General features: G+C 47.3%; 1 protein-coding gene across 1 annotated transcript in view; it reads left to right on the forward strand.

Moving 5' to 3' along the window:
* CASTOR2 (cytosolic arginine sensor for mTORC1 subunit 2) overlaps nucleotides 1-11,559 on the forward strand; it is a 123,907-nt gene extending 112,348 nt beyond the window's left edge. The window contains exons 5-9 of the mRNA XM_082493141.1: nucleotides 1,259-1,382; nucleotides 1,972-2,082; nucleotides 3,455-3,537; nucleotides 5,011-5,105; nucleotides 10,988-11,559. Coding sequence (XP_082349267.1) covers nucleotides 1,259-1,382; nucleotides 1,972-2,082; nucleotides 3,455-3,537; nucleotides 5,011-5,105; nucleotides 10,988-11,053 — 479 coding nt within the window. The 3' untranslated portion in view covers nucleotides 11,054-11,559. The remainder of the gene's footprint in view (nucleotides 1-1,258; nucleotides 1,383-1,971; nucleotides 2,083-3,454; nucleotides 3,538-5,010; nucleotides 5,106-10,987) is intronic.
* Nucleotides 11,560-11,919: the final 360 nt, after the last annotated feature.

An 11,919-nucleotide genomic window follows, 5' to 3' on the forward strand; every position in this document is an offset into this window, starting at 1 on the left:
CCTACCTTCCTTCAACATTTTGGTGAATGTTTATCCTGTTGTAAGGTAATAAACTATCTTAACGTGTGCCTGAGTCTGTCCCCGTTCAACCAAGGATTTGAGTAGGTGCTTAACTTTCTGAGCAATGCTGATGAGCTTTGCTGAATTTGAGCCTTGTAATGCTAGTTTCACATCTCTAGCAGAGACATGTCTTCTGTAGGATGGAAGGTCCTACAGCAGATCATTTCAGTTGCAAAAATAACATTGTCCGTAGCTCATACTTCCAGGTTTCAAGATTTCAAAGGAAAATGGCTTATATAAAAGCTTGTTTAAGTATTGCAGTGATTGATGCACAGAGAATATTGTTGTTCAACTTTCACACTTCATTACCAGTCAGGATCAAGGCTACTGTCAGCCCAGGGCTGTACAGAACCTTAGCATGGTTCTCATCTAGAGGAACTAGCATCAGGCAAAGGGCACAATCAGGAAAATGAATTACTTAAATACATATGTTTACCTACACACCTGTGTGTAATTTTGTGCCCATAACCAAACAAAGCAGGGATCAGTTATTATGAAGTGTCACTCAGCCTCGTCACTTGATAGCTATAAATCATCTTGTTTGAGAAAATGAGCCTTATACAAAAAGCATGAAGGAAGGGCACAGTGAAACGCACGTTGATTATGCACAGACATGCAATTTGCTGTGTTGCTGTGTTTAGTAGTTGCATGCCTAAATACTGGCTGTTTCTCAGCTACTGGCTACAAACGTGTTTGCCAAGCTGCTGCACGTCAGCTGCTTTTTATTTTTTGTAGATATTATGGCAAAATAGACCCCCAGAAAGGAGGGAAAAGAGAGTGTACTGCCTGCAACCACAGCCGGAGCAATGCCTTCCACAGCTCTGCCTTTTAAATGGTGGAAGCCTGAATTTGTTTCTACTTTTCAGTTTGTGTTGCCACCTCCTATAGCTTGCCCCTGGTCTGAGGTGGATGCACCCAATGTCCTGAAAGCCCCTACAAGCAGAGAGCTGACCTGTGCCCCGCATAGGGCAGGATACTCACCCTATACCCCAGGGAGGACATTGCAAAAGGAGGTTGTCCCCAGGCTCCTTGGTCCCTGTCTGAGAACCAGCAGGGCTTCGGCAGTGAGGAACTTTCTTACAAACACTGTCTGTTTTCTCTGCGGCTGCTACTGGTCCGTAGATAACACATCTGGTGGGACGTGAACGTGCTGCAGACGTGGCTTCAAGTTGTGTGTGTCTGTGTGTGTCTCTTTCAGTTCAGAGGCCTGTCATTCATCCCCTTTCCAGTCCAAGTAATATGTTCTGCGTCACCAGCCTGGATCCAGATACCCTTCCCACTGTTGCCACACTCCTAATGGATGTCATGTTTTACTCCAATGGGTAGGTGCTGGCAGGGAGACAGGCTCCTGGGGGAGGTGTGGCCGGTGCCTGGAGATACAAATTCACATTGCTCCTCCAGGATGCCCAGGGATCTGCTGTAGCCTTATGCTGCAGTGGTGCTCTGCACTTAGGGAGGGAGGTTTCACAGACTCAAGAGGGTTGTCCTGACAGGTGGAAGCCAAGTAGGAGATTGAGGGTGCCCAAAGACATCCATTGGCTTTGGAAAGCTGAGCCTTTTCAGATTTAAGCTAAGAGTAGCAATGTGATCAATGTGCTGCATATCCACATCTGACCGGAGGATGTATGGCCGGCAGTGCTGCTGCCCATTGGTGCCTGTAGCTCCTGGCCCACAGCCTCCTGTGAGAGGGTCTTGGGGCCAGGATGGGAGAATTTTGTCCATTGTGGGAACTGGCATTTTTTGCCCCTGCAAAATTGAAAAAAATTTAAAAGCAGTATAATGTGACAGGACTCAATGTCACTTCCCTAAGTCAGTATATGAACATTTCTGGTTTCACTGGCTGTATCTGCTTTAAAAGTCTTACTTTGTTCTTCTAGCCGTGGTTAATGCTGTTCTCTTCTCTTTCTTCAGAGTAAAAGACTCAGTGGTGGGCAACGAAGACTCGGGACATATTCGCTTTTTCTCGTTTTCTCTCATTGAGGGTTACATCTCCTTGGTCATGGATGTCCAGACACAGCAGAGGTGAGCTTTGGTCTTAGGGTCTCCTGGACCCCAAAACAGCACCTGGGATGTTCTCAAAGGAGCAGGAAACAGCTTAAGCTCCTCCATGTTGATTCTTGGGAGTCTCATTGTGTGAGTGTCATGTGCCTGTACACCCTGTCACTTTCCTGAGTGAAATCTGGCATGTTAGTTCCAGCTCCTGAATTTTGGGCTTCTCTGTCTAAGCCTTCAGTGAAATCACAAGACAATGTAGGGTTATCTCATTTTTGAAAGAGGGACACTGGATCCAAGTGATTCTGACATTTTTATTCCATTGTTCGTTAGTTGTGCTTTTAAGAGCACAACCCAAAAAAATCTGGTGTACATGGTTGAAGTTTTACTGCTGAAGGCCAAAAGTAGGGTGGGGATGTCAGTGATGCTCTCTTCCTGCTTTGCTTTTACACATGGCTGGGCTTGGTGCAGAGTCTCGTTGTGATGATAATGTACTGAGTCATCTGTGCAGTGGGAGCCCGTGACTCGTTTGTCTGGCAAGGAGAAAGTCAGCTGGGGAGCAAATATCAGGCTGTATGTGTGTGCTCCTGCAGCCTCACATCACAGAAGTCTCTGAGGTCTGAAGGCTAGACAGGATGCTGCACTGAGATGCAATGCATAGGTTTGCTTTTGACACACAGTGCAGTGTTTGGTTTTGATTCTCTCTTGTCCTAGGGACTCGTTTTGTAAACTATTAATTGCCCTCTTGAGAGTATCATCGACCTTAATTGGAGTAAACCTGTCTGGCTTCAAGAGAGGCTAGAGGGTTGGAGCAGCAGCCTGGTGCTTAGGGAACCCGGGCGGCCAATTCCGTCCCTCATAGACTGCCTGCGTGACCTTGGGCAAGTCTCTTAGCCACTGGTCTTATTTCCCCTGGTAATAAATGGTCATCTCTGCAGGGATCCCAGGGACATCCCAGGGACCTCCCAGGGATGGTATGGAAAAAGCACCGATGATGCTCAGACACAAAACCAGTGGCTTACATGCCTAAGAGAATAGGTATGGAACATATTCTGTCCCTAGGTCTTTCTAAACACAGCTCAACACAAGCCTTCAGATTAACGGTCTCGACGTTTCTAAAGCTGGGGCATAGCCTGTTTCTTAGAAATCTTTTTCCATGCCCCTCTGAGTGCCTATGCACACTTCCAGAATCAGATGCTGATTTACCATAGGACATCTGGAGAGGCAGGCAGGTGCATCTGTCCCGCTTGCCTTGAGTTTTCTCAGTTTCACCGAGCTGCTGCCGCCGCTATTGTTGACTGCAAACAGCGCGGGGATACAGGAACAGCAGCATCCCTGCAGGCAGAATCGGACACACTGCTGTGTTTTAATTGACACGTTTGGTGTTCCTTTTCTTTTACAGATTTCCTAATAATTTGTTGTTTACAAGTGCATCTGGCGAACTCTGGAAGATGGTGCGGATTGGTGGGCAGCCTCTTGGCTTCGGTAGGTAAACATTTGGGTGATCAGTTGGTGCACAGGTAGTCAGTTGCCTCAGGGCCTTCAAGGATGATGGAAAAATCCATCTGAGACTTTTTAAGAGCCAGCAGCTTAACATGACTTTGCAAGCTGAGATTTTCCAACAGGAGGAATCTGACTCCTACCTAATAAGTCAGACTTCTAAATATACTTTTAGAAGTGTGACATGCTTGACAGCTCCATCTAAATTGCATTTATCTGCTGGACTTTGGAGGTAGCTACAGCTGGGTCTCTGCTTAAAGAGAAACAGTGGACAAAGAGATGGCATGGGAATGCGTGGTAGATTACTGAAATCAGTGGTCAGAAAGCACTGTCGTACTCCAGGGGAGTCCTTGGGCAACTCTGTGGCTTTAGTAGATTTAGTATAGATTTGTAGCGGTCCAAGTGGGAGTCCTGTTCATAGACCTGTTTCACATCCAGTGCTGCAAACATTTTCTCTACTCAAAAGAGTCTTGGACCTAAGTAACACAGAGTAAATGCTTCGCATCTGCAGAAGTGTTTTTGTTATTTTTATATCCCTTGTAGTTTTAAGGAGTCCAATCTGAACACCGCAACAAAGGCCTGATTTTCAGAAAACACTGGGGCTCCTTCCCATGGTCTCTGAAACAGTTACAAACTGCAGCCTTCAAGAACATTTGTGAAAAACCTTTGGCCAATTTTTATATTTTATTGCTACTTCTACACCAGACAAACAAAAATAGCAATAAGGAAATTTTTATGCACCTTCTCTTTATGCATCTTAGAGGCAAAATATGTAGAAATGGCATGGTATATGTCATTGATGGGACATCAGGACACCTGCCAGTCCCCTAAATATGCTGTGTTTAAAAATGTTAGCTTAGAATCAAGGTGAAATGTTCAGTTCGGATCAGGGAAACTCAGATTTCATCTGAAAACACAATGTACCATTGATCTGCGATGAACAGGAGACAGGTGAACATTTTAAAGTGGTATGAAATCCTCTCTCTGGGCCTATGGTGGTCTGTGGTCTAGGAACAATCCTTGTGTCCAGGCCAACAGCAGGTCAGCATCTCCTCTCTCAGAGGTGCAGGGCAAAGTGTTTAATAACAACAACTAAAGAAAAATCTGGAGGTTAAAGGTATATGAGACTGTCTTTGGTGCTTCCTTCCCTGACTGTCATGAATTGCCCTCCTTTGGACCTCTGAAAATCATTCCAGTTCTAATGTTTTGTGTATTTGGGGTATTTACATTTCTCTGTGACAAAAAGAAGGCGATAAAATCAAATGTGCAATGTAACACTGTGGCCCAAAGAGCCTGATTCTGTGAGAAAGAACACATTTTACCATGGAGATCCCTTCTGACTAGAGTTTGTGAAGACAGACTCCTTCCTCTATGTGCATGGAGCTGGCGAGATCCAGGAGTTCTGCAAGACTGACAGGTGCCATTCAGACAATGACTGCATTTTTATCTCCCCCACAGATGAGTGTGGAATTGTCGCTCAGATTTCTGAGCCTTTGGCCGCAGCCGACATCCCAGCCTACTACATCAGTACTTTTAAGTTTGATCACGCATTGGTGAGTATCAAGACAGCTTCTTTGAAATAGGGGAGATCTTTTCCCTGGGAGAAAACTCATGACAAGAACATCATTTCCCATCTAGAGAGCTTGGTGGAGTGCCTTTGCACTGATGTAGCCTAGCAGATGCCTCTCTCCAGCCTCTTGGCTGTCTCTGCCCTGGGTCAGAGGCTCCTGAACCAAGCCCAGCCCTACCCCACGGCAAAACAGCATCAGGGAGTGTCATTCTTGCAAAGGGCTGGTCTCCGTCTTTAAAGACCTGTGGCAATGGAGACTTCACAACCTCCCAGAGCAGTCTCTTCCACTGCGTCACTGTCTTTTGCTAGAAACAGCCACAAACCCTCTCTGTTTTCCTGCAAATGTAGTTGCAGGCTCTACACATTTAGGATAGTGCCTTTCAGTGTGGGAACTGTTTTGGAGAGTCTCCCAATACCAGACCCCTGCCTTCATCTCTTGGTACCTGCACGGCCCTAACCTTTGCATTTTGGGACCTATCTGTGAGTCCTGATTAGCTCTACATCACCCTCCTCATGGTGCAGGCCCTTGATGAAATAGCAATGATTGGCAGCACAGCGAGGGAAGGTGATTCTAAAGCAGAGAAGGGTGTTGTTTTTGTGAGTACCCACAGCGATCGCAGCATAGTCATCAGCATGAGGGTCTTACCATTCATACAGAGCTCTTCTCTTTTATAGAATCATAGAATGGTTTAGGTTGGAAAGGACCTTGAAGAGCATCAAATTCCAACCCCCCTGCCATAGGCAGGGACACCTCCCACGAGACCAGGTTGCCCAAGGCCACGTCCAGCCTGGCCTTGAACACCTCCAGGGATGGGGCCTCAACAACCTCTCTGGGCAACCTGTTCCAGTGCCTTACCACCCTCAAAGTGAAAAATTTCTTCCTAATATTTAATCTAAACCTGCTCTCTTCCAGTTTAAACCCATTACCCCTCGTCCTATCACTACATGCCCGAGTAAAAAGTCCCTCCCCAGCTCTCCTGTAGGCCCTTTAGGTACTGGAAGGCCTCAATAAGATCTCCCTGGAGCCTTCTCTTCTCCAGGCTGAACAGCCCCAACTCTTTCAGCCTCTCCTCATAGGAGAGGTGCTCCAGCCCTCGGATCACCCTTGTGGCCCTCCTCTGGATGCACTCCAGCAGGTCCGTGTCCTTCTTATGCTGGGGACTCCAGAGCTGGATGCAGTACTCCAGGTGGGGTCTCACGAGAGTGGAGTAGAGGAGCAGAATCCCCTCCTTTGACCTGCTGACCACACTTCTTCTGATGCAGCCCAGGATACAGTTGGCCTTCTGGGCTGTGATCGCACACTGCCGGCTCATGTTGAGCTTCTCGTCAACCAGCGCCCCCAGGTCCTTCTCCTCAGGGCTGCTCTCCAGCCATTCCCCGCCCAGCCTGGAGTTGTGCTTGGGGATTGCCCCGACCCAGATGTAGGACCTTACACTTGGCCTTGTTGAACTGCATGAGGTTGGCTTGGGCCCACCTCTCCAGCCTGTCCAGGTCCCTCCCCTCCACTGTGTCTACCTCACCAAACAGCTTGGTATCATCAGCAAACTTACTGGTGGATATTTTACCTTCTAGGCATTAAGCCTACCACCGCTCTTCCTTGGCTGTATAGGACACCCTCAAAAATGAGGAATTTCCCTTAAAAGGGAAAATTGTTATGCCTGTAGCCACAAATAGGATGGTATTTGACTTGGAGCCCATTCCCCAAGCCCTGAGGTAGGGAGTCAGTAGCCCATGCGCTAACAAAGATAACAAAACTCAGCTGCTTTGTGCTTTTGGGGTTATTTTCTTAACTGTGCCCTTTATTGCAGTATACTTCTCCTTTCATCACTGTAAATTCACTGCCCAGGCCCTACTTTTCACCTGTAAAAGCTCCAAGGAGTTCAATGCGGGTTTTTTTTCAGCTAATTACTTCAGTTTTTCACAGTTGGTGTGAACCATTTGCGGCGTATAGGTCATGTGTGTAAAGAGTAAAAGCAAATATTTTTCCAGATAGCAAAGGCCAAAGTGTTATATATGTTTGTCTTTTTTTCTTGAATATTAACTGTGCTGATAAGATAAGCTAATAAAACACCATTTTAAAATCAATACTGTTAGCTTTGCCTCACATTCCTAGCTGTTGTTGTGGCCCCAGGTGCATGCTTTCTGTGCAGAGCACAAGGTGCAGAGTGCTTCTAGTTGTCAGGCAATATCTGGAGAGCTAAGCCCTATCGGTTAAAATAGATATTTCACTTAAAAGTTGTGCCATACGATTGTGATGATTCTGCAGGCAGCTCCGCCTTTTAAAAGTGTCTCACCCTGCTGCATCTGAGCCTGGCAGATCCCTGCCTCCGAGCAGCTGGCAGGGGATTATTTGGGCTCTGCATTAAGGTCTATGGATCTTCCTTACTCAAATCAGTATTTTAGTATTTTCTTTGCTACTTGCTGTTTTCTTGTGGTTTTAAAAGCTTTTTCATCTGGACAGTGCTATTCTAGCTGTCAAATCCTTGCACCGTGTGGAAGGTGCATTTCAAGCCCCGCTTTGCTTGACTGTGCTGCGGGAGCACTGGCTGGGCTGTGTGCTTGCTGGCTCTAGGTTGGTTTTGTTGGCCGGCACCCTGACCTAGATTTTGTCATGTTTTCCTTAACTTTGCTACCCAGACACCTTGACTTCTAGTGACATTTCTCAAGGTCTAAGTGCGTCTTGAATCCTTTCTCTACATCCTCTCTTTCTTTATTTGAGGTTGTTCAGTACTCGTCAAGAATTTAGAGTGCCTTATAAAAGCTTGTTCTTCCCTTTGACCTCATCTTTTTTCTCCTCTGCATCTTACGGTGTTTTTTGGTGCTTAATTTTTTATTTGACCTGGGTGTTAATACTCAGGTCTTCCTGCAATGGTGTAGCTGTAGAATGTTGCCCTGGAAATCTGGACCTGTGCTTGAGAAGAAACCCCTTTGGGAGACAATGCTGAGATGGGAACCTCCAGGTCTCTGGTGTGTCCCGTGGGTGACATAAGGTCGGGCTGGAGAGCGCTATGGTTTCCAGCTCCCTCTAGAGAGAGCAAGTGAGAAGAGTCCCTTTTCCAGGTGCTCTGCTCTCACTGCCCAATGCTCAGAGGTATCTTGCTTTTCTTCACCATCATTTCGCATCTAGTGAGGGTGGAGCTGCGTCTGGGACGTAGTTTGGAGCTTTACTTTTTCTGTCATGGTAGATGCTTTGATCTACCCTCCAGCTGACAAGTGAACATGTTGCACTGGCTGTCCTGGGGTAGGGCTCTTTTCTTATGGGGCAGAGAGGGGTAGGACTTCTCCACTGGTGGCAAACTAGGATGTGTCCTACAAATCAACACTGCTTGCCCATCTGTCCTGGAGAAAATCCAGCTCAAACATTTGCGGTATGATTGACACCATTTCCTTGACGTTCAGGGAGTCAAGCATTTTGCAGTGAATGAAGGATCAGTCCATTGTGTTTAAGTGAGGAGGTGGGTCCATGCAGGTCAAAGCCAGTGGACCAGAACTGGCCACTTCTGCTTCCTCCTCCCTCTGTACTGCACTGAAGGAGCACACGGAGAGACCTGCTATTCATCCACTGGGGCTGGCTGAGAAAATGTGGTTTGCAAAATTGATTCCTATGTCTTTTCTCATTATCTTCTGGAGAGGCAAAGAGTCATACAGCTTCTTCCGCTGCAGTGTTCGACGCACTGGGAATAATGATGGAGGGGAGGCAGTGGAGAGTCCTGTCTCAAAGTCTTATTTCCTATGGTGAAGGTTTGCTGGAATTGTCTTCCTAACCCAGAAGAATTTGCTGTATGGTTGTTTTAAGATTTTCGTCTTTTCCCAGCTGACTTTTGTTCACACATCATCAGAGTTAGCCGCTCCTATTCCATCTTCTCATTGGAAAACCTGAATGTTTTTCTCACTATTCCTCGTGGTTTTTTTTCCTCAGTTTTGTAAAAGCCTTGCAGAAAATCACAATCCAGTTGTATTTCCACTGTCTGAACTCTGGAGGGTGTCCAGTGAATGCAGGTATTGTGCTCCTGGCCAAGGACTCAAATAGCTTGCAGAGGAGACAGTACCTTCTTCAACTTACTTAACATGAATTATTTTGGCTTCTTGCAGCAGCTCACAGATAATTTATTTTTCCCTCAGTCCCCTCTCCACTTTCCAAGAGCTGTTAGCTGCCTGTCCCCTGAGTGTTGTCTTTGAGTTTATGTAACGGTCAGACGCCTCTTTTCTGTTTGATGTAACTTTACTTGTGATATTCTTTTCTACTGATGACAGTCACGTTGAGGTCTTTTGCATCTTCTGTTAAAAAGGGGTTTTCTTGCACTAAGTGTGAAAGACACCCACTAATAATTTTGTATATGGACTTTATAGAATCATAGGTTGAAAGGGACCTTAAAGATCATCTTGTTCCAACCCCCTGACATAGGCAGGGACACCTCCCACCAGCCCAGGTTGCTCCAAGCCCAGTCCAACCTGGCCTTGAACACCTCCAGGGATGGGGCAGCCACAGCTTCCCTGGGCAACCTGGGCCAGGGGCTCACCACTCTCAGAGGCAAGAATTTCTTCCCGAGATCTAATCTAAATCTCCCCTCTTCCAGTTTAAAACTGTTCCCCCTCGTCCTATTGCTCCAGTCCCTGATTGAGAGTCCCTCCCCAGCTCTCCTGTAGCCCCTTTAGGTACTGGAAGGGGCTAGAAGGTCTCCCCAGAGTCTTCTCCAGGCTGAACAACCCCAACTCAGCCTGTCCTCACAACAGAGGTGCTCCAGCCCTTGGAGCATCTTCGTGACCTCCTCTGGACCTGCTCCAACAGGTCCATGTCCTCCTTTTGTTGGGGGCCCCAGAGCTGGAGGCAGTACTCCAGGTGGGCTCTCATGAGAGCAGAGCAGAGGGGCAGAATCCCCTCCCTTGCCCTGCTGGACGCTTTTCTTTTGATGCAGCCCGGGATGTGGTTGGCTTTCTGGGCTGTGAGCGCACGTTGCCAGCTCACGTTGAGCTTCTCATCAACCAACACCCCAAGTCCTTCTCCTCAGGGCTGCTCTTGATCCATTCTCTGCCCAGCCTGGATTTGTGCTTGGGATTGACCTGAACCACGTGCAGGAACTTGCACTTGGCCTTGTTGAACTTCACGAGGTTTGCTTGGGACCACCTCTCAAGCCTGTCAAGGTCACTCTGCTGACATCTCTTCCCTCAAGCCAGTCGACCGCTCCACACAGCTTGGTGTTGTTGCCAAACTTGCTGAGGGTGCACTCCATCCTGCTGTCCCTGTCCATGTCGCCAACAAACTTCTATAATTAAGTGTCATCACATGACTGGATAAGAAAGCTCAGGTGCTACGCCACACCATCTGGGACCCCCCACTACAAGCAGACTGGCAGTTCTCTTCTTCCTTTGATGGACATGTCCCCCTGTCACCTAACGTAGTCTCCCCATCACAATTATGTGTCCAAACCTGTAGGATGCCCCTGAGAGCCTCATGGGGCCCTTAGGCAGCCACATAAATCCATCAGCATAGGCACCATGCACGAGCAAGCTCCTGGTGTACAAATGCTTTACCAGCAAAAGGGAGGGAGAGGAGAGGAGAGGAAGAGGAAGAGGAGAAGGAAAGGATAACCCCCAAACAGTTGCCTCCCCACCAGCACCCACCATATAGCGGCAAACCAGCCAGAGCTCCCTCACAGTGTGTGCCCCCAGGGGTACCACGGGTTAACGCTGTTGCACTGGAGGGTGTCTCTTGTAGATGGAGTCCTTTCTTAGTGGAATTCAGGTGTCCGATAGCAAAGTACCTGACTCCTTGAGACTCCTCTGGCTTCGTCTCCTGCTTCTCCTTTCCTTGTTGCCCCTCCCTGGCTTTTGCTAAGCCTGACCTTTCTTTTTGTTTCCTTGCAGGTACCTGAAGAAAATATAAATGGTGTGGTCAATGCACTCCAAGTCAGTCAAGCTGAAAAGCATTAGAAATCTTCTGAGCTGGTTCCAGATGCTTTTTATTATTATAATTATTATTATTATTATAATTATTATTATTATTATTCTTTTTTTCTCACAGTATTTCTTGAAAAATCTGATTCCAGAGAGTGACATGAAAAGAGACTGTAGAAAGTTGAGCAGAAACAGCTCCAATAAGCCTTTGTTTTAATTATTATTATTATTATTATTATTATTATTATTATTATTGTTATTTTATTAAATTTATGAATGAGGGGCAGGAGGAAAGGGAGTTTCAGATGGTTTCCTGACGTTCAGCTCCAAGGCGAAGTGTAACCTGCCCACGTTCTCAGTGTGGAAGGAGCTGCCTGGGGACACCCGTCTCTCCCCGAAGCGCAGTGGCACAGATGGCTGCATGCGCGGGTGTTCTGCCGAGAGCTTCACGGCATGGCTGGGACGGACGGGCCGGTTGCTCAGAGAGAGCCCTGAAAACCGTAAACAAAATGAAATGTGGAATTAAACAGAAAAGACGTCGCATAGTGCTGGCTTGTCTCCTCGCATCAGACTTTCTGAGGACTGTTCGTCATTGCGTATGTTGAGATAGGATGGGAATTGGGTTCTGTTTCCCCTCACAAACCTGTTTGATGCTGGAAAAGTGGGAGATATCCAGTTGTTTGAATTTTCCCCTTTTCCCTGTCTCCCTGCAGTCAAAGCCTGGCTGCTCTGAGAAAACCTGGGCAGGGGAGCATTGTTCTGGCCCACCTCCTGGCAAGCGGTGTCACCAAGACTTCTGTCTGCGTTGAAACTTCGACGTTTTAGCTCAGTTTTCCCCAGTCACCCTCCCACTGCCCCCAGCATCCTCCTGCCGTGTCCCCTGCTCCAGGGCAGCTGCTATC

This window comes from Vanellus vanellus (assembly GCF_965231255.1).
Source record: "Vanellus vanellus genome assembly, chromosome: 19".
NCBI classification, from domain to species: Eukaryota; Metazoa; Chordata; class Aves; order Charadriiformes; family Charadriidae; genus Vanellus; species Vanellus vanellus.